Source organism: Pipistrellus hanaki, assembly GCF_964339955.1.
Source record: "Pipistrellus hanaki genome assembly, chromosome: 9".
Classification (NCBI taxonomy): Eukaryota; Metazoa; Chordata; class Mammalia; order Chiroptera; family Vespertilionidae; genus Pipistrellus; species Pipistrellus hanaki.
The window spans coordinates 68,334,890-68,355,362 of NC_140511.1; the positions used below are offsets into that span (position 1 = coordinate 68,334,890).

General features: G+C 55.7%; 1 protein-coding gene across 1 annotated transcript in view; it reads right to left on the reverse strand.

Moving 5' to 3' along the window:
- The window catches only part of CD82 (CD82 molecule), a 46,531-nt gene that overhangs the window by 14,101 nt on the left and 11,957 nt on the right, over window positions 1-20,473 (reverse strand). The window contains exons 2-4 of the mRNA XM_084894710.1: window positions 10,780-10,847; window positions 6,547-6,628; window positions 2,471-2,543 (exon numbers count right to left, since the gene is read on the reverse strand). Coding sequence (XP_084750836.1) covers window positions 2,471-2,543; window positions 6,547-6,609 — 136 coding nt within the window. The 5' untranslated portion in view covers window positions 6,610-6,628; window positions 10,780-10,847. The remainder of the gene's footprint in view (window positions 1-2,470; window positions 2,544-6,546; window positions 6,629-10,779; window positions 10,848-20,473) is intronic.

The window sequence follows — 20,473 nt, forward strand, 5'->3', positions numbered from 1 at the left end:
GAAACACCTTGATCTTTCTGGGCCAAGCAGGTACCAGCGAGGGCGAGGGAAGTGGCCAAACCGAAAGGGACCACAAGGAGGGAGCTCTAATCCCAGCTCTGCTGCCCACAGCGTCTTCCCTGATGGAGTGAGTCCTTATGGAATCGCAACAGAAATGCAGACTCGAGGCTGTCTGATCTGCACCCATTTCCCTGACCTCTATTTCTTTCTCTGTGAAAAGGAACAAAGTCCTGCTTCCTAAAAATCTTATAAGGATTAGATGGCATTATTAATGCTATTCTTTAACAATTACAATTATTAGAAATAATGTAATAATTGTTATAAATATTAATCTTTAACGATCACTTAGTTTTCTGAACTCTTTTTTTGAACATGAACTCATTTACCTTCTCACAATCACCTAACGAGGTACATTCTATTGCTTCTATTTTACAGACAAAGAGGCACAGAGAAGTGAGGTCATGTCCCTGGGACCCCAGAGCTCACAGGCAGCAGAGCAGGGATGGGAACCAGCGGAGCCTGTATCCGAAACCTGCACTCTTACCCCTGTGCTTGCTCCGCTCACTGTGTGAGCCCTGTGAACCCGTGGTGTCCGCAGAACTGCAGGGGTTCGGAAGTGGGGGTGGGGGCTCGGGAGCCGTGCCACCTGGGCTTACGTCCCAGCTCTCCACCTCTGGCCTTGTGCCCTCAGATAAGTTACTGCCCTCCCTAGGCTCAGTGTCCTCCACTGTGAAACGTGGGTAGTAATGTGGGAAGGATTCGATGAGGATTCACACAGCCTGCACATAGTAGGGCAGGAGCCCTGGGTTCCCAGCTCCCTATCCTTGCTTGCGATGTGACTTAGCAAGTCGTTTTCCCCTTACCAAGCTTCACTCCCCAGGGTAGAGTGACTGGGCTCGCACATCAGACCGGTGTTTCTGAGCCCTGGCTGCCTGGGGAACCACCCGGGGAGCTTTGTAAAAAACCACGGTGCTCCAGGCCCCACTCACAGCCTCGGGGCGGGCCCCAGGCCTGGCATTGGTAAGACACACAGTGTGCATCACAGGGGCCTCTGAAGTCTGGCCAGCTTGAGATTCTCAGACTTGAACAGGGAGGAAGCAGGAGGCGGCGGGGGGCGGGGGGAGGAGTAGCGGGCAGTCCCTGGAGCCCCGGGGCGGGGTGCAGAGGGCAGAAAGGCGGTGGGTGGGCTGGGCCTCAGGACTCTGCCCTGTGGCACGGTGCCTACTGGGTGTGGGCCACGGCCCAGGAAATAGTGAGCCTGGGCTTAGTCAAGGCCAAGGAGGATGGGTCCCCTCTTGGGAGGGCACGGGAGTGTGAGCACCCAGCTGAGACAGGAAACCAGGACCCTAGCCCCAGAATAGGGGAGCAATCCGCTGCCCCCCAGGAGGAGGAAAGACTGACAGCCCCAGGTCGCATCTGATGTGGCTGGAGGGGCGAGCCCCCTGGGGCCTCAGTGACAGGTGTGCCCCTCCATCACCCATCCCAGCCCGGTTCTGCTTTATTCAAATCGAGCAGCTATCGTGGGCCCGAGTCCAATCCTGCTACCTCCACAGCTGCCGGGAGGGGAAGTGAGCCAAGGAGGACACACTCGCCGAGGGGAGTGGCATCACTGGGCTACTTGGGGCCATGTGCTCGGCTTCTCTCCCACCACGGGCGTCCAGGAGAGGTCAGTGCAGCAAGCCTGGTGGGCTTCCTGGAGGAGGCTGCGAGGAGACTGGGGATGGCTCTTATCGTGTTGGGCGTCTTTCTTCCTGCTTCTACATAGTGGGAGAAAGGCCTTCTGTGTTGTGGCTCTCTCTCACCCTGTGCAGCGTTTAGGACCAAAGCGCTCTCAGAGCTCACACCCCACACCTGTCCGTCATAAGCTGGGTGAACCTGAGCAAGGGACGGGAGTCCTTCGGACCTCATTTCTTCCTTTGTGAGGCAGGAAGAGCACAGATCCCACCTCGCAGAGCTGTTGTGGGACGAAGATAATGGGTGTATGCAACATGCTTAGGCCTGTGAGCAAGAACAACAGAAGTGGTATCTGGTACCTTTGCCTCAGTGCACGTGCCCACCTGGGCAGTGCCAGGCATGCGGCAGGCACCTCATCAGCACCCGACAACCTGCCACTCCTGGCTTTCCTCCGTCTCTCTGAGCTGGGAAGGGGCGGGATGGCTGCCCACACGTTGCTGAACGGCCAATGGAGGCTTTCTCAGGTCAGGGCGGAGGGAAGGGGCCAGGATGGGAGAACAAGCCTCCCCATCCCGCAGTGTTCTCCAGATAACAGCGCTTTGTCTGGGGAGGGAGAGAAAATTCCTCCCGGAACCCCCGCAGCAGCAGCAGTCAGCGGCAGGGCTGGGCAGGGCCAGAGGTCAGCTGGGAAAGTGACCAGCGGCCCTGGAGCTGGAGTCCTTGAGGGCCAGCCCTGCCTGCGCCCGGCCCTCCCCTCAGGGCTGGCAGGGCAGGGGAGGGAAGCAGGGATCCTTACGCAGGACAGAGATGAAACTGCTCCTGTCGGCCAGGATCCACACCCCGAAGCCCAGGATCACGCCGCCCAGGATCTGGAGGAAGAAGATGGGGGGTGGGGTTAATGGGGGGACTGAGAGTAGGTGGCGGAGAGAACCCTGCCCAGCTGTCCCTGCAGCCCAGGCCAGGGGGATCCAGGGGAGCCACCACCATCCTTGCCCTACCCAGGATGTCAAAGTGGCCTCAGGCCCCGAACCCCGAGCCTCAGTGAACCCCAAGCCTCAGTGAACCCCAAGCCTCAGTGAACCCCAGCAATCCAGACAGCAGGACCATGTGTCACTGAAGACCAGAGCTGGGACCCTGAGGAAGGCGAACGGGGCATTTGCTTCAGGTGTTAAAAATGAAGGAGACGTCAAAAGACTCACCAAGATAAACAAGAGTTTACGGCAATTATTAAAAAAAAAAAAAATTAATGCCAAAAAAAATCCATGATGAACAAAATGACTTCTAAATAAAAAACAAAATGACTTCTAAATCCATGTTACTGATTTTTCCCTTTAAAAAAATAATACTTGTATTGATTTTTAGAAAGAGAAAGGGAGAGGGAGAGAGACATTGATGTGAGAGAGAAATATCCATCAGCTTCCTCCTTCTGCAATGCCCTACCAGGGATTGAGCCAGCAACCCGGGCAGGTGCCCTGACCTGCTGGAATCGAACCAGCAACCTTTCGGTGCATGGGACGACGCCCAACGAACTGAGCCACACCAGCCAGGGCCGATTTTTCCTTTTGACAAGGAGTCGGGGTGCCTCGACTACACAGCTTACTGGGAGGAAGGAGGCGGGCTTTATAGACCTTGGCAGTTAGGTTCCCAGAGACTCCTGAATCCCTGCCCTCCCCACCCCAAACCTCGCAGCACAGCTGGGCAAGCACCCCAGTGAGGCCCAAGATCTGTTCCTGTCACCTCAAACCCACGAGGGTGAGGGAGTCCGGGTCTCACCCACCGCCTGTGCTCAGAGGGCAGGGCAGGGTGGGGATGAGAGGCGGGGCAGAACATTCCCTCTGGGCAAATATAAACCCCCGGGCTGCCCGGCTAAGCTCCTCGATCTCCCAGAGAAACCCGAGGGAAGTGCCTGGTGCGGCCCTGTCCATTCCTCTGCAGGTCCCTTGACTGCAGCCTGACAGGCAGGTATGGCAGGTCAGCCACCAGGTCATGCTGCAGCCAGAAAGGAGGCCGGGCCGGGAGGCTGACCAGAATAGGGGAGGCACCACGTACCCCCTTTCTCTGAGAACCAAGACTGGGGCCCCCGGAACACACCCCACAGTAACCCGTTTCCCCCTCCCCCAGCCCTGCCAGAATCCCGCCCCCCTCCCCCCCGCCAGGGCTCTCCAAAAGCTGGGGTCCAGACAGTCAGCATTCTTCCCCAGAAGCCCGTACCAGCAGCCTCAGGGCTCTCTGACATTAGAACAACTGACGGGACAACCTATGAGGAGTCCGGGGTCAGGAGGGTGTAGGCAAAAATGTACACGTGTACACGTGTGCATGTGAGCCTGCACGGCAGCCAGAACGATATTTCCAGACCACAAGTCCGATCACGTAACTGCTTCCCACTACGCATAACACAGAGATTAGGATCGCTCCGAGAAGCCCGCGGGTGAGGCCTGGGGAGGCAACTTCTGTCCCCTTCCCCGCTGGCCTCGGTCCCTGCAGCAGCCGCCCTCTTTCCCGGCCACACGGAACTCCGGGAAGCTCTGCTGATGGCCCGGCTGAGGTCACGCGCCTCATCTGCTCTCCTAGGGCGGCATCCTTCCTTCCCAGAACCTCCAACTGCGAGGTCCTCACCCATTTGAGTAAGTCTTGGTTTGGAGCCCACCACCGCCCGGAGGTAAGCCCCAGGACCGGCTCTTCTGCTGGTTAGTGGGTACCTGGCACCCCCACCGGGTGCGAATACACAGAGGTGGCAAATACACATCTGGTGGATGAGCGAACAGCAAGCACACACTGCTGCCTCCAGCTCTCTCCTTTCCCTCTCCCCTCCCCACCACACGCCCACTTCCTGAGGGTCCATTCTGGCCCAGGCACACAGGGAGTTAACAGCGGACTCCCACCAGGCCCCTGGAGTAGCTGGGAGGGAGCCAAGCCCCAAGAGCAGCCCCAGGCTCTGGCCAGAGAGAATTTTCCAGGCGCTGCTTCATGGGGCTGCCTCGCAGAACAGGAAAGGACAGCCGGCCAAAACTATCAAGCCCAGGCCTCTCCCCACAAAGTCTCTACCCTCCCTCCTACGGCATGGGTTGAGGGGGTCTACCGTCCTGAACCCCAAGCCGCGTCACCATCTAGGATATAGTCTAGACCCCTCTCTCCTGTGCCTAGAGCCCCCAGGGATGGAGCCACGGCATTCCCACCCCATCCCCCACTGGCCCTAGAAACCAGGGAGCCTCCTGCCTGCCAGGGAAGGCTTGGCTCCGGCTGCTGGGGCAGCTGCTTTCCACGGACCTGGGCCAGCCAGGAGGGCCGGACTGCTAAGCTGGGGAAGCCCAGGTGCCCAGGCCCTGCCCGGGTGGCTTCCCAGCCTGGCTGCCATCAGTGGAGTGCCTCAGCGTGGTTCTCAGGAGGGAGGAGGGGGCTGGAGCCAGGGTGGTCCATGTGCATGTGCATGTACATGTGTGACACGTGTGAGCTTACACAAGCCAGCAATTCACTTGTAAGTATCTGTGTGTTGAGTTAAAGTTATGAGGAGGAATTTAGAATGATTCTTTACTTCCTAAACTTTCCGTAATCCTAGGTAACTTGTAATATAAAGCAATCCCCCCACCACCACCACAAGGAATTCCTATCGATTGTAGAAAATTTGAAAAATTCAGAGGCATAAAGAATAAACCTCAAATTCCTAGGAATTCAACATTAACATACAGAGGTATTTTTTTCTCCTCTTAAAAATGTTCATGCATGTATACAACTTTTAAAAATAAAATTGTTCATAAGAAACATCCTATTGCAGAGCCTGGTTTTAACAGCATGGGGTGAACCAGCAGGGAGAGGCCACAGCCTCCAGCTCCAGTCTGGGCTGTGAAGGCCCCTCTAGGTCACCCTCACCCCACCCCATCACACACACTCATACATACGTTGTCTTGCACACATTCTCTCTCCCTCATACACTCACACACACATTTCTACTCATATACTCTCTACACACACACCTACTCATACACTCTCACACAGACACACTCATATACTCTCTCTCATACACCTATTCATACACTCTCTCACACACTCATACACTCACACACACCCTCATACACTGTCTCTCTCACACACACTCATACACTGTCTCTCTCACGCACCTACTCATACACTCACTCACACACACACACCTCATACACTCTTTCTCACACACATTCATACACTCTCTCTCATACACTGTTTCTCACACACACTCATACACTCTCTCTCTCACACACACACCATCATCCTGGCAACTCCAAGGCAGAGGAGTCAGTCGGTGCCAGGCCAGTGAAGAGAACCAAGGCCCCAGGAAAACCAGGTCCAGATGTACACGGAGCTCACATCTGGGCGCCCCCTGGCTCAGGGACCAGTGATGCCTGCCAGGATGGGTCTGGGGGAAGGGAACTGCGCCTCCCCCTGGCCCAGAGCCCAGCCTCCTCACGCCCTCTTGGATGCAGGGCACATCCTGCACAATGTGGGTGGTTAGGGCAGCTGAGACCCAGCACTGTAACAGGCAAGTTCTCAGAGCAGCAGAGGAAGGTGGTGGTCAGGGTGGGACAAGAAGGGTTCCAGAGACACCCCCTCACACACAGTTCCCTGATGACAAGAATTTTGTCATCCCCAACACCAGGCTCCAGCCTTGGCAGCCATGCTGGGCCTCGATGCACCAGAAGAAGGGGACGCTGGGCCAGGAGTCCAGGGCTCTGCATGGAGCCAGCTGAGCATGCCAGGAATCTCCTGCCCACCCGGAGCCGGTTCCATTTGGAATGGTCTGCCCTCAGCCCGCACCTACCACGCCCCACCACCGTCCCAGGCCTGGCAGCTCGGAAGGGTCTCAGGCTGGGATGCAACAAGAGTCCTGTTGGCCATACTTACAAAGAAGAGCAAGTTGAAGAGGAAGAGGAAGTATTTGATGACTTTGACACAGGCTGACCCCATCCTGCGGCCCTGGAGCTCCCTGTGGAGAGAGGAGGCAGGTAGGTCAGTGCAGGGTGGGACTGGGTGGGGCTGGAGGGAGAGGGAACCAATGCTAGTGGGCGCCAACCATCTAACAATATCCATGGAGGTAGTACTAATGTGATGTCCCGTTTTATGGCACTTTGAGGCCCCAAGAGGTTAGATGACTGGTCAAAGCCACACAGCTGGGAGGTATGGTCCTGAGTGGTTTCAGCTGTTAGATGTTTGGCAGTCAGTGTCTGAGTCAGCCACTCTACTGGGGCCAGGCCTGGAGGAAAATTATATGGAGAATCTCAGGGTTTGGTACTTGCCTACATGGGCTCCTGGAAGTCCAAAATGTTAATGAGTGTCTGCTGGACACCCAGAGGGTGAGAGACCCCTGGCCTGTCCCACGCATTGTCAGATCCCCTCCGACACTGCTCATGCTTCTGAACAGCAAAAACCATGCTGTGACCCTTTACTCAGGACCCCAGGCCAGGGCAGGACTGGGGTGGAAGGGGAAAGCTGCAAGCTGGCTGCCCCTGTGCCCTCCCCCAGGCCAGACAACATAGGAATGACGGAACCAGAGCCAGGCAGCCAGGGCTGGGACAGCTGGCCAGGGCAGCTGCAGGGCTAGAGCCAGGCTGGGGGTGGGGGAAGCAGGCACCAGAGCCAGCCATGTTCCCACCACCCTATGAAAGTAGGAGCGGGGTGGGGGTGGAGGTGGGGGGCAGGCACAGAGCAGAGAGAATAGGGGCCCGGAGGCCCTTGCAGGGTGAAGGGCATCCTAAGTCATGGGAATCTCCCCTGTCCATGCGGAGGTCCCTCATGTGCTCTGGCCATAATTACAATCTTCCATCACCCCTGCCAAGTGGAAGCTCGGCTTCAACTTTACACAATTCCAGCCAGAGACAGGGGAGGGGGAAGGGGACGGGGGAGAGGGATGCGGGAGGGCCCCGCCCAGTGTCCTGACATCCCTGTCTTTAGCAGCTGCCTATCTAGGGGTCAGATTTGGGCCCATGAACCAAAGCCCCCGAAAGAAGGGAGAAGGCTGCCTGGCTGGTGGTGAGCGTCCCATCACAAGCGCCATGGAAACACAGTCTGAGTCAAGAAAATGGGGGGTTCGAGTGCTCCATGGGGAAATTAGACGAAATGGCTCTTCCAAGCCACAGGGGCCCACGGTCTGGGTCTGAGAAGTGGAAAGAGGGCAGTGACTTAGGAACCATGGAAGTCCAGCCTTAGCAACCCTGCCCCCCTCCTCCCTGACTCTGAGGGGAGAAAACAGGCCGGCCACCCCCATGTCAGGAGACTCAGAGATCTGAGAGTAGGCCTGCGGGGGGCCAGGGGGTTGCGGGGAGGACGGTCTGCATACAGGAGAGCTACTGTTTTCCTTCGGCCCCTCCCAGCACAGCGCCTGACACCCCGCAGGCTCTGCAGACACTTGCAGGGAACAAACAGCCAGGGAGGAAGGTCCTCCTGGGGAGGGAGGCGTGCTTTTCTCTCCTCCCTCCTCCCGGGACGGGTCTGGCTGGCCTGCCTGTGTTTTTCCCCCCCGTAAGTGACACGTGATGCCTGCCCCACGGGCGGACACAAGCCCGGCCAAACGGCCGGCCATCCGGGAAATGAAATAGTCGGAATTTCACCAGAAGAGCTTTTCAGTAACCATGTCCTGGCCTGGAGGGGCCCAGAGGCGGGAGCGGCGGGCCAGTGGGTTCTTGTGAAACTGGAGACGTGTGGAAACAGCCCTTTGGCAACGGCAGCGGCCTCGGAGCCTGGGAAGGGACTCTGTACACTTTCCGGCTCCCACATCCTCTTCTCGGGCCAGGTGTTCCCGGCAGCTTTTAAAATGTTTTTAAAATGTTTTTTCTTTTCCATTGATTTCAGAGAGAGAAAAAGGGGCGGGGCGGGGGGCTAGAAACATCAATGATTTGAAAGAATCATTGATCAGCTGCCTCCTATGCACCCCACATCAGGGATCAAGCTCGCAACCCGGGCATGTGGTCAGCTGCAGGCTGGGAACACACCCATGTCTCCCCCGATGGTGTGTGGCATCAACTTTAGGGAGCCCAACTCCAAAGTTGGAATCAGAGGGCGCGGGGTTCCATTCTAGCTCCCCCTGCTCATGCTGAGGGGTCTGAGCCTCAGTGTCCTCATTCACAGATATGAATAAGGGCTAGGGTAGGACAGGGGGTGGCCTGCCAGGCCAGGGGATCAAACCCAGCCCCCACCCCTCCCCCATGTTTATATGGCTTACAAAGTAAGAACAGATTTTACATTTTTAAATGGTTGTGGAGAAAAAATAAAAAGAAGAGCATTTGTGACACATGACAATGAAATGCCAATGTCCATAAATAAAGTGGGCTGGCACACAGCCACACCCTCTCGTGTGTCTAGTCAGAGGCTGCTATGGCGCTGTGGGGGCAGGGCAGCTTCGGCAGACCCTCAGCCCACAGAGCCCGACACATTTCCTGCCCGGCCCCTTATGGAAAAAGTTTGCCGGTCCGTGGTGTAGGAGAGCCAATGATGGTGACACAGGATCCCCGGACAAGGCGCAAACCCTGGCTCTGCCCGTCCATGGCCACAGGGAAGGACTTCCAGGGCCTCATCCTCTTCACCTGTAGAATGGGGCTCCCAACTGAAGCCCCTGTTATAAAGACAGTGAGGTCACAGACTCAGTGAGCGGAGCTGGCTAAGCATCTATGCTGGGCCTTCTGGAAGAAGTGAGGGTGAGCGTCTCCTTGGCAGATGAGATTAAACAGAGAGCCTCTCCCCGGGGTTATGCTTCCTTGTATGCACTTTCTGTAAACACAGGAGGGTCTGCCCAGGCTTTCCTATGAGGATGTCTTAACAAAACAAGCACGTTTTACTTGGGAAATTCCAGAACCGTCACTGGCAGCTGTGTGAGCGGTAGGAGGAAGAAGGTACTGATTTTATGTTAGGCTTTGGTGCAGGTAAATCGACCATTTCTAAGCATCTATCATTTAAATCGACCACATATATCATTTTATGCCAAACCAGTCTGTACAGTGAAATTATTGTGCTAATATACTATTAATTCCTACTCATCCTTCAGTCTCACCTCAGACATCCACCCCCTCCAGGAGCCCTCTTACTCCAGCCAGTCTTCTCACCACGGCCACCACCACCCCTCCCCGGGAGCCAGCACACGTTGGTTCGGGGCGCTCCCTCTCTGCTCCCCTCCAGTAGCCCTGGGTGCTGGAACGGTTCCCAGAACAGGCTCTGGCATCAGACTGCCTGGGTTTGAAGGGGATCCTATCACCCCCTCGCTGTGTGCCTTTGACAAAGAAATTCACCTCTCTGAGCCTCACCTGACTCATCTGGGAAAAGAGGGAAATGAAATCTAGTTGGCAGATTTGCTCAGACGATCTGGTAAAGTATCTGGTAGGCTTTCAATAAATGGAGGGTACTAGTCCAACTCAGAAAGCTGTCCAGTAATTTTCCACTCACTTGTCCATCTCCCCTACGGGTTGTGGTACTTTGAGGGGGAAAAACTGTGTATTATTTATGAGAACAAAGTTGGCTCCTAGAAAATGTTGCCAAGTAGAGCATGGGTGGATCAAGGGCTAGGAGGATGGAGGGAGAGATGGAGGAATGGATAGAGGGAGGGATGGATGGATGGATGGATGGATGGATGGATGGATGGATGAATGGAGGAATGGATGAAGGAATGAATGGGTGGAGAGGTGAAGGGGAGAGAGAAGAAATTCCACATTGAATACCAGGACTTTCAAGTACTCAGCCACCTGAAAGGGGTTGAGACCCGCTGCCCCTGGGTCAGCTGAGACTCTATTTCCAGGCCTCTTTTGTCCTCACCCAGGGCTGAGTTGGGGTTGTGTAGGGTGAGCACCCAGGGCCAGCTCTGAAAGTCAGACCCATTTCCAAGGCTCCCTTGCTTTTCCCAGAGCCCCTGCACCTGTAGAGGAGGAGGTTTGGTTTGTCCCTTGGCTGAGGAGGTGGTCTGACCCCAGAACTTGGATGTCCCCACCTAGCCTTGGGGACATTGGGTGGGGCCTGCAGCATTGTACCTCAAGGCCCGGAGTCAGGAGGTGCAGGCTGAGGCCTGCTCTGATGGGTCACTCAGTAGGAAACCTAGCACAGGTGACTGTCCCCACTCCCACCCTCCACCCTTCACGCCCACCCCACCCTCCTCACCTGTTGAATGGCAGAACCAGAGCAATGTTTCAGGAGTAGTTCCTCCGAATACTAGTCCTAGGAGATCCCTGTAAAGAACAAAAAGTTTTGCTGTCACCGAGTTTGGGAAGGAACAGTTCTCTCCAAGAGTGACCGTAATTCAGGCTCTTAAGGACTCCAACTGGCTATAAACACCACTGATTTAAAACCATTGTTCACTTAATAGCCCTTCACACCATGTAGAACATATCCTGGTAAGCTCTCGAGGTCCCTGGAGGGGGTGGAGGGTGGGGTGCTCCAGGATTCTAAGTACCGTGGGTTCAGAGGGGATGAGATGGCCCTTCCATCCTCCAGCTGAACACCTGGGAGCTTCAGGCAGGTCTCTGCTTCCTCCCCTCCTTCCACAGCCCAATCCAGGGCCCCTCCCGGCCCCTCACCTCACCTCCCCCTGGACCAGTACAGTTCCCTGGCTGGTCACAGGTCCCACTCCTGCCCTTCCCCACCTGTTATCCACACCCCAGGTAGGGCTTTGCAAAACATAGGCCAGATCTTGCCACTCCCCAACCCTGCAGCCCTGCAACGGTGATAAATCTGAGAGGCTTGCTATAGCATCCATGCTCTATGTGGCCCCCGGAGCCCTGCCTGGTGTCCCCTGCTCCCCTCTGTCCTCAGCACCTCCCCCTTCCCACACACACATTCATTCCTCAGGCCATAAAGGCCATGCTTTCCTGTTGGTCCAGTAGAGCAGGCCCTTGTCCACTGCAGGCCCTTGACCGGCCTCATCTCCCATGACCACTCCTCCTCCCCATGACCACTCCTCCCCGCAAACCCCAGGCTGGCTCCTAACCTCCTTGTAGGCTGAGCTCCCTCCTCCCACAGGCCTTCCCCGAACACCTAATCTACTCACTGGGCCTCACCCCCAGCTGCACATTAGAGCCAAAATATGGCAATGTGCACCCCCCCATCCCTAACCCACCAAGTCATCAAAATCTTGGGGGAACTCCCCTAGTGACTATACAAGAGCAGTAGCTTTGACACATGGCCCTGTCATACGCCCTGTTCACTGCATTTGTCCTCTTGGTTCACTACTGTGTCCGCAGCCCCCATTAGAGTCTGGCTCCTTACGGGGAGGGACTGGGTCTGTCTTATTCACCCGATACCCCAGAGCCTAGGACAGTGCAGGAAAGGAAACAGCGGGGGCAGGGGCAGCCTGAAGAGGTCAGGAAAGGTTTCTTAGAGAAGATGAGACAAACCAACATTGACCCTGCAACTGGAGGCTTCTTGTCCTTAGAAATGACGTGGCTGGCTCGTGGGAAGGGGGCTGCTTCCCATAGAATGGGATTTTCATCTCCTTTGGGTCAGAAAAGCCAATGGAAGCTGTGAACTGTCCCCCCAAGAAAGACGCACACAGTGGGGCAGGCAGGTGCTGCCACCTGGCCAGCGGGTCATAAGCAGGGAGAGCCAGGAGGTTCTGACTTCCCCTTTTGGCTCCCTTTCGTGTGGAGCACGCCCTCAGCCATGGCTGCACACAGGAATTACCCTGGGAGCTCTGAGACTGGCCAGTGCCCGGGAGATGCTGATATCATTGGTCCGGGGAACAGCCCGGCATCAGGATTTTTAAAGCTTTCCCAGGGACTCTAACGTGCGAGACCCACTGCCGTAGGCCCCATGGCCAGCATGGCCTGGTGCCTCTGCTGGGAGTGGGATGCAGGCAGGCTGGGATCCCGGTGCAGCAGGGCCTGGCCAGGGAGAATTCCCACAAAGCTGCCGGCACCTCTGCTCCATCCTTTCTTCCTCAGGAGGCACATGCCCCTGAGTCACCAACTCCAAAGCAATGTCCGCTCTGCAGGCGAAGACCTTTGAGATCAGTGCATTTTTCAGAGGGGCCTGGAGGGAGCAAGAGCCTGCAGGTCACACAGTGAAATCAGGGCTGAGCACGTGATGGAGGCCTGGGCGAGCCTGGGTCCAGAGCTCTTCTCCCTCCGTCTGCGGCCCTGTCCCAGCTCACCAGGCCTTCGGCAGAGGAAGGTACCAGAACTGAACTCAGCCACATAGGCCTGGGAGACACTGCAGAGCTACCTCCTTATCAGCGAATGGGGATACCAAACCCGCCCACCCACACTGCTGAGACGGTGATCTGCTATCAGGCTAGCACACAGGAGGGCTCAGGCCATGCTGGCACCCTAGCCCACTCCTCCTCTTCCTCCCTGAAATGCCAAATCGGCTGCATTTTACCAGCTGTGTGACCTTGGGCAACCACTCCACCATGGTGCCTCAGCTTTCCCACCTATCAAATGGACTTAATCATGGGTTAGGATGAGGCGTGCATGAATTAGTATCTGTAAAGTGCCTGGCACCCAGTAAATGTCATCTAAATGCTACCCATTACGAGGATGCCGATGAGTCTCCGGAAGTGGTTAGTTTCCACCAACAGTCTGAAAGCCCTCGGAGGGGCTTGACCAGCCTGATGTGTGCCCAGCCTGAGCCAGAGGGTGACAGCCGCTGCTCTGAGGCAGGGGGCGTTGGGGGTGAGGTTAAACAGGGTCGGGCTGAGCTGCCTAAGGAAGGAGGGCCTCTGCCCTCACAGGGGAGGGGCCTCTGTCTCCGAGCCTCTGGCTGTGCCCAGGTGCCTGTCTCAGGCCTGGAGGTCCAGCCAGTCTGGTGAGTTGGACAACTGATGCCGTGGGATCTCTGGCTGCTTCCTTGGGCAGAAAGTGGAGCGAGAGAGCCTAGTTGGAAGCCCTATCCATGGGCACCTCGCCTGCAAGCCCATTCCTGGGCACCCAGTGCTCTGGTGCCTGGGCTTTGTCTCGGTCACCCATGCAGAGGCTGGCCACAGGTGGCTGCATTTGTTTTCACATGTGACAGGTAATGTGTTTCCTGAAAACACTGCTGGCTTTTTGAACTCTTCAATATCTTATTTTTCAGGCTCTGATCTTGGTGTTTTTTTGTTTTGTTTTGTTTTGTTTTGTTTTGTTTTGTGTGTGTGTGTGTGTGTGTGTTTTGTTTTTTGTTCGTTTGTTTTTGTTCTTGTTAAAACAATAAAAGAAAAACAAAAGTAAAAGGCTGTTACTCTGGGTAACAGAAAAATCGTGAGGCCACCGGCGTGATTAGGATCTCAAGTTTCCTCCAAGACCTGGGTTCGAATCCCAGCTCTGCCTCCTACTAGCTGGGCTGTGACCTTGAGCAAGGGAGTAATTAAACCTCCCAGAGCCCAGCATCTCACCTCTAACCCAGAGACACGAGCACAAAGGACCCTCTCGTAAGGTTGTTGGGGCACTGAGACAAGGTGTGTAAAGAGCTTTGGGGAAACGGTCAGTTGCTCAATACAAGTGAGCAAATCCCACCGCCGCTGCCATCATGGCTTGGAAGAAACGTATTCAGATCAGACCCTCCCGGGAATCATGGGATTTCTGAGCCCCAAGGCCTCCTTTCTTCTTACTGATGCAGAACTCGAGGCTCCATGAGGAGCGGCTCCTGCCATATGATTCCATCCATGTGTGAGAGAGGCTCCCATTCTCCTGAGGGCTTAACCCCCTGGAGCTGGAGCTGACCCCGGCATTGGGGGGAAGGCCAGGGGTACCAGAGGAATGTAGGCAGCAGCCACCCCTGGCCAGTCTGTGGCAAAGGAGAGACAGCACTTTATAGTTTGTATCATGCCATTCCCACTGTCCCCCATTTAATCTAATGCCCTACCCTTGAGATATTATTGTTCCCATTTAAAAGAGGAAAAAACTGCGACTCAGAGGTTCAGTGGCTTGCCTAAGGTCACACATGTAAGTGACTAAAACCCTGATTAAAAATCAGGTCTGTCTGGTCCTGGCTGGTGTGGCTCGGTTGATTGAGCGTTGTCCCATGCACTGAGAGGTCACTGGTTCAATTCCTAGTCAGAGCACATGCCTGGGTTGTGGGCTTGAGCCCCCGGAGGGGGGGCGGGGAGGAAGAAGAGGCATACAAGAGGCAACTGATAGATGGTTCTCACTCATCGATGTTACCCTCTCTCTCCCCCTCCCTTTCCCTCTCTATCTAAAGACGTCTCAGTGGACATCCACTGCTCAGAGTTTTCGACCTGCTGCCTATGGGAACAAAGTAGATGATGGCGTCTGCCTACCCTACCCTTCGATTCCTCTGTTTGCCCGCATGCCCTCCTGCCCTCCCCCAGCTCTGAGGCCTGCCTCTTAGCTTCCTGTCAGGAAGGAAAAGGTCAGCCCCACCAAACCTGGCCAGGGTGTTCCTTCAGTGTGCCTGATGAGGCCGACAGATGTGGCCCTTCCCAGCATGCTTTGCTCTGAAACCCAAGAAATGAGATTGGAGAGCCTTCAGCATCAAGAAGGGGTTCCCACTGAAACCGGTTTGGCTCAGTGGATAGAGCACATGTGTCAAACACAAGGCCCGCGGGCCAAATCCAGCCCGCCAGGCCTTGCAATGTGGCCCGCACCGCGCTGTCATCACTGCACTCCGCTGTCAGTTTATGACATTGTCAGTTTATGACTGTTCAGTAAACCATTCGGCCCGCGATTTAGGCTGGATTTTAGATTTTGGCCCCTTCTCTGATTGAGTTCGACACCCCTAGGATAGAGCATCGGCCTGCGGACTGAAAGGTCCCAGATTCGATTCCGGTCAAGGGCATGTACCTTGGTTGCGGGCACATCCCCAGTGGGGGCTGTGCAAGAGGCAGCTGATCAATGTTTCTCTCTCATCGATGTTTCTAGCTCTCTATCCATCTCTCTTCCTCTCTGTAAAAATCAATAAAATATATTAAAAAAAAAAAAAAAAAAAAAAGAAAGAAAAAAAAGAAAGGGTCCCGTCTGGCAGCGTGGCGAAGAGCACACACCTGGAGCCTTTCAGCTGGCCCTCACACCACCAAAGACTCAAACTGAGGCAGAGCCGTTGCCTTTGGCCTCTCCTTCTCCATGGCTCCCTTTCTTGACGTTTTTGGTCTTCTTAGCAGGCTGCTTGGGCCCCATGCAGACCCTGCTCCCTCCCAACCCTGGGATCTAAGGCTCACACACTCGGATCACAGTGCCAGAAAGGCCTTTGACATCACCTACATCGGTCCCCATTTCTCAGATGAAGAGACTGTGGCCCAGAGAGTACCTCAAATCCCTACCCTTAAGGGGGAAGTGTGTGCTCTGTGTGTATGGTGGGGCCGGGAGGGCATTGGTTAGAACCACAGTACTTCCCAACCAGCTTCACATCGTGATACACAGAGAGAAGTGTACATATTTGTTCAGTGCACTGGGCTGGAGAGGCAGAACTAGGCCTGGTCTCAGGTGACCAGCCATGGGCTAAGGGGACTCTCAACACATCCGTAACCCATTTGGGCATATCGGTTGGGAGGCCCTAACCTGAAGGGAAATTTAGAAAGACTAAAGACTTTCCAGGAGTCCCAGATTCCAGGGGCCCTGCAACCCAGATTCCCAGGGAGTCTCTAGGCCACAGAGGCAGAGCAGTGAGCCAGGTCATACTATGGACTTGGAATTGAGAGAGATCTAACCAAGGCTTGTCCAGGAAGATGGCATAATCAGCTGCCAACCCCCAGAATGTGAGTGTGACAGAGACAAGGACTCTGGGGAGAGGTCATGCTAGACAGAGTCCCCTCCTCACATGTCAGGGGGAGAATATGCTGCCCCTTGAGATGTGTGACACACTCGGGTTCCTATAAATTGCCCCAAAAGGTTGCCATCGCCCAAGAACTAGAAACAGAGGGAGAACTGATGAATGAAACAAAGACATAGGAAAGCACCTCCATGGGAGCCTGCTTCCCTCATCTTGTCTCATTTAACCCCACTCCCTGCCGCCAGGGGAAGAAAGAGCATGGCTTCATCACCCCCGTTTTATTAGCAGGAGCTCTGGGCTCCGCAAGGTGGCACTTGTCCTGGTCACATGGAGACAGTGTCCTCGCTGAGCTTTGCACTCCAGACTTTGGAGCCCCTGGGCCTCCCTGTTTTATAATACTGCTTCCCACAGATGGTCTGAGGGGCTGCCCTCCCAGGGGGTCCTGAGTGGACGTCCTCTGCTCAAGTTCCCATTCACTGAATCCCCACCCTGGGTGGTCCCTGAGCCGGACACAGGAAATGGACGAACGAGACCTATCTCTGCCCCCGGGAGTGCCCAGCGGAGGAGCACAGACATGAAAACAAGCAATTATGCACCAACTTAATCATAAAGTAGCACAGCCATCCCACCCGGCCTCCAGCTCTCCCTTTGATGACCCTATGAGGTAAGCATTTTACAGTTGACGATACCGAGACTCAGGGACGAAGGCCCAAGGCCAAGGTTACAGCTGATGGAGCTGGGGGTTGAAGCCCAACATCGAATGCAGAGCCCCTGTGCTTTCCCGGCATGCTGTGCTGCCGGCAGAAAGTTATAAATGATAGGAACTAAAATAACCTGACCGAGGCCCAGCCTACGTTCATTGGCTTTCACAGCTCAGCCTCTAAACCTAACCACCTGAGGACATCCTGTGGCTGCTCGAGGCACCAGGGGTCAGCTTGCATACCCACCCACGAGCCTGACCGGCTGGGAGCAGGTGGCCAACAAAGGGTTAACAACATCTGGGCTGGAACTGGGGTTCTTAAGAGGTTGGGTGTTGGGTGTGGGCTCTCAGTAGGGTAGTTAGGAAGATGGGACCCCACATAGCAGCAGGCTGGTAATTCAGTCACATTCCCCAGGCACTGGGCTCAGGAAGGAAAAGACAGGGCCGCTGAGATGCCCCCTCCTCCAAGCAGCCTCCCCAGAATATTCTGCACAGACCCTCACAGAGCCCTATCTGGCAGCCCTAACCCTCTCAGCATGAGTACTTAGGGTGGGCATCAGATGGACGCAGGTTCAAACACTGGCTCTGTCCTCCCCTAATTGTCACATAGCTTTTCTAAGCCTCAGGTTCCTTTATCTACAAAACGGGCTCATACTTCCTACCTCCCCAGGCTGCAGTTCTCCACACCCCACCTTGGCTTTAGGGGTACCTGATGGAGGGAGAGAGAGAGGGGTGGGAGGGAGAGCATGAGTGAGACACGGTCAACACACTGTATGTGCTGCTTACCTATGGGTCCTTGGGTAAAAACCCAGAAAATATGGGGACAATGCTAACTCCAAGAGCCTGAAGGTGGGTGGGCACAGTCTTCCTGGCTGAGACCCAGATAAGGAGAGGGCAGGGCAGGGCTCTCCAGAGGCTCACCCATCTATCCTTCGGTCTTCCCTCTCCCCTGTCCCCTTCCCTTCGGTAGATGTCCCTGCCTCTGTGAGTGGCTTCCTCTGAGTCTTCCCCTTTGCCCTGACTCTCCTTGTTTCCAAGACCACCTCTCAAGTCTCTCCCTCTCACATCCCGAGAGCCTTTCTGAACAGGCAGGGTCCAGGGCAACCTCACCCAGCACACAGGTGCAGCTCCAGCCTAGCCACCCTCCCCATGGCGGGCAGCCGCTCCCGGGAGGAGGGGCCCGGAGGAATCCACTTGCAGTCAACTGCAGGGTCCCAGGCCCTCTGAGCGCAGGATGGAAGGCCACAGCATCCACACGACACACAAAGCCCAAACCCCAAGTCCCAGGCAGGGTGATGGCCATTTAACCAGACCCCTGGCGGTTGGGGCAGGAAAGGGATAACAGACTAGCACAGCTTGTCGGGGCTCCCTGTCCCAGGAGAGGTGGTCCTGGGCTCTCGGTCCTCTGGGATTCCGGGGAGCTGAGTCTGGCCTCAGGCCTCAGCATCTGTTAGACCCTCCTGAGATCCAGAGGGAAACTGAGGCGGGTGGGAGGTAAAAGAGAGGGGAAGATGGCAAGGAGGGAGTGAGTGAGGCAGAGACAAAGAGATAAGAGAATATGACCAAGAGACCAAGACAAACTGAGAGTGACAGGAAGAAGGGCAGGGAGAGACAGATCCCAGGTTCAGGAACCTTATGCATCCAGGCCCTTTGGCCTCATGGAAAGCCCCCAGGGCAGCCAGAGGCAGAACCTGCTCAGGAATGCAGCCCAGCTGACCCAGGCACAGCCCCACCCTGGGAAACAGCCCAGCCCAGGTCCACCTCCCAGACCACCCCAAATGCCCTCTCTCATCCTATTCTGTAGCCAAGAGAAGTGGCCTTCTTGAGGGATCAGGCCCCTCTGGTCTTGGTCTTACCCACAATGCCCTTCCCCCACCAGCCATCAATGGTGGCCCAGCCCCTCCTCAGCCCATTCTTCTCAGCCCTGGCCTCACCCAGATCCTGTGAGCTCGGGGCAGTGCCTGGGAAGGAGACCCCCTCCCCCACGGAGATTCCAGAGAAGGCCGGGGCTTTCCCACGGGCTACTGGGGCAATTCACAGGCACCAAGGGAGCTGAGCCGGGAGAGGGCCTTGCCCTCAGCCAGCAGCAGCCATGCCAAAATGAGCACTGAGGTCCCAAGTGCCCCGTGAAATCCCCCGAAAGGGAGCCCTCAGGGCCCTGGGGAGTAAAGAAGACAGGGTCCATGCCTAGCCAGTTCTACCTTGTCATCATGCCCCTTCCCTAAACCCCAGCTTCCCTATCTATGCAATGGGGGGTGGTCCCTGTGCCAGCCCCAAAGCAGAGTGAGCATCTAGGACCCCCCACCCTGGAGATCTAGGTCTCTGCCACCCTCACCTCCTCTCAATCCATTTCCTACTCCCCAAGGGCATTCCCCTGGAAGACATTTAGTGGAGAATGTGAGCACCTGCTGAGAGTTGGGGATGAGGTGGGGGCACCTATGGGTCTTGGATGCCTCTCCCACATCCCAGTTCCTTTGGGCCAAGACCCCCATGGCCACTCTGGACCAGGGGCCTCCGCCTTGGAGTTGGGAAAGCCCCTTTGGCTGTGACCCTGGGCAAGCAGGTCAGCTCCAGGACCTTCCCTCTCGGGGATAACAACCGTTCATTCTTCCCTTACAGGGAGGTGTAAGGTTTGAGGAGCAGAAATGCTCTAGCTCAATAAAGAGAAGTGAGGTGATTATTATCACTGTGAGAAGTTCTGGGCCATAGTCAGTTAGGAGGAGGGGGTATACAGAGAGAAAGACAGACAGACAGACATGGAGCCTGCAGGTCTGGCTCAGTGGGTTGAGCGTCAACCTATGAACCAGGAGGTCACAGTTCAATTCCCAGTCAGGGCACATACGTGGGTTGCAGGCTTAATCTACAGTGGGAGGTGTGCAGGAGGCAGCCGATCAATGATTCTCTCTCATCATTAATGTTTCTCTCTCCCCTTCTCCCTTCCTCTCTGAAGTCAATAAAAAAATATTTTTTTAAAAAAATGGAAAGAAAATGTGCTTGGTGTGCTCTAGGATGTGGTCTGGCACAGGGACCCGTGGTGACAACACCTTGGTCTCAGAGAGTCAGGCAGGGCCTCAGGCCTGGGTCCCCAGGCTGCACAGAATAAAGAAGATCAGACAAGCTGTTTTCCCAGGGGGGAGGCCCAGTACGCAGGGCCCAAAGCCAAGAGCACAGCAGCCTGGTGAGCCTCCGGGTGTCCAGAGGGAAAGTAGACTGTTTGCTCTGTAGCAGGAAAATGGATATGTAAATAAACCACAACTGCTCGCCTCCAGGCTCCTGGGAGCGGCACTCAGAGCTTCAGGTCACCTGGATGACCACTCATACTCACGCCAGTCTACCAGGGAGCCCCGTGTGATCCTGAGAACACAGGACACATATGATCCCGTTTCACAGATCTGGCAGCTGAGGCTCAGGGAGGTACTGTGCCCAAGGTTACAGCTTGGAGCTGGCACAGCCTGC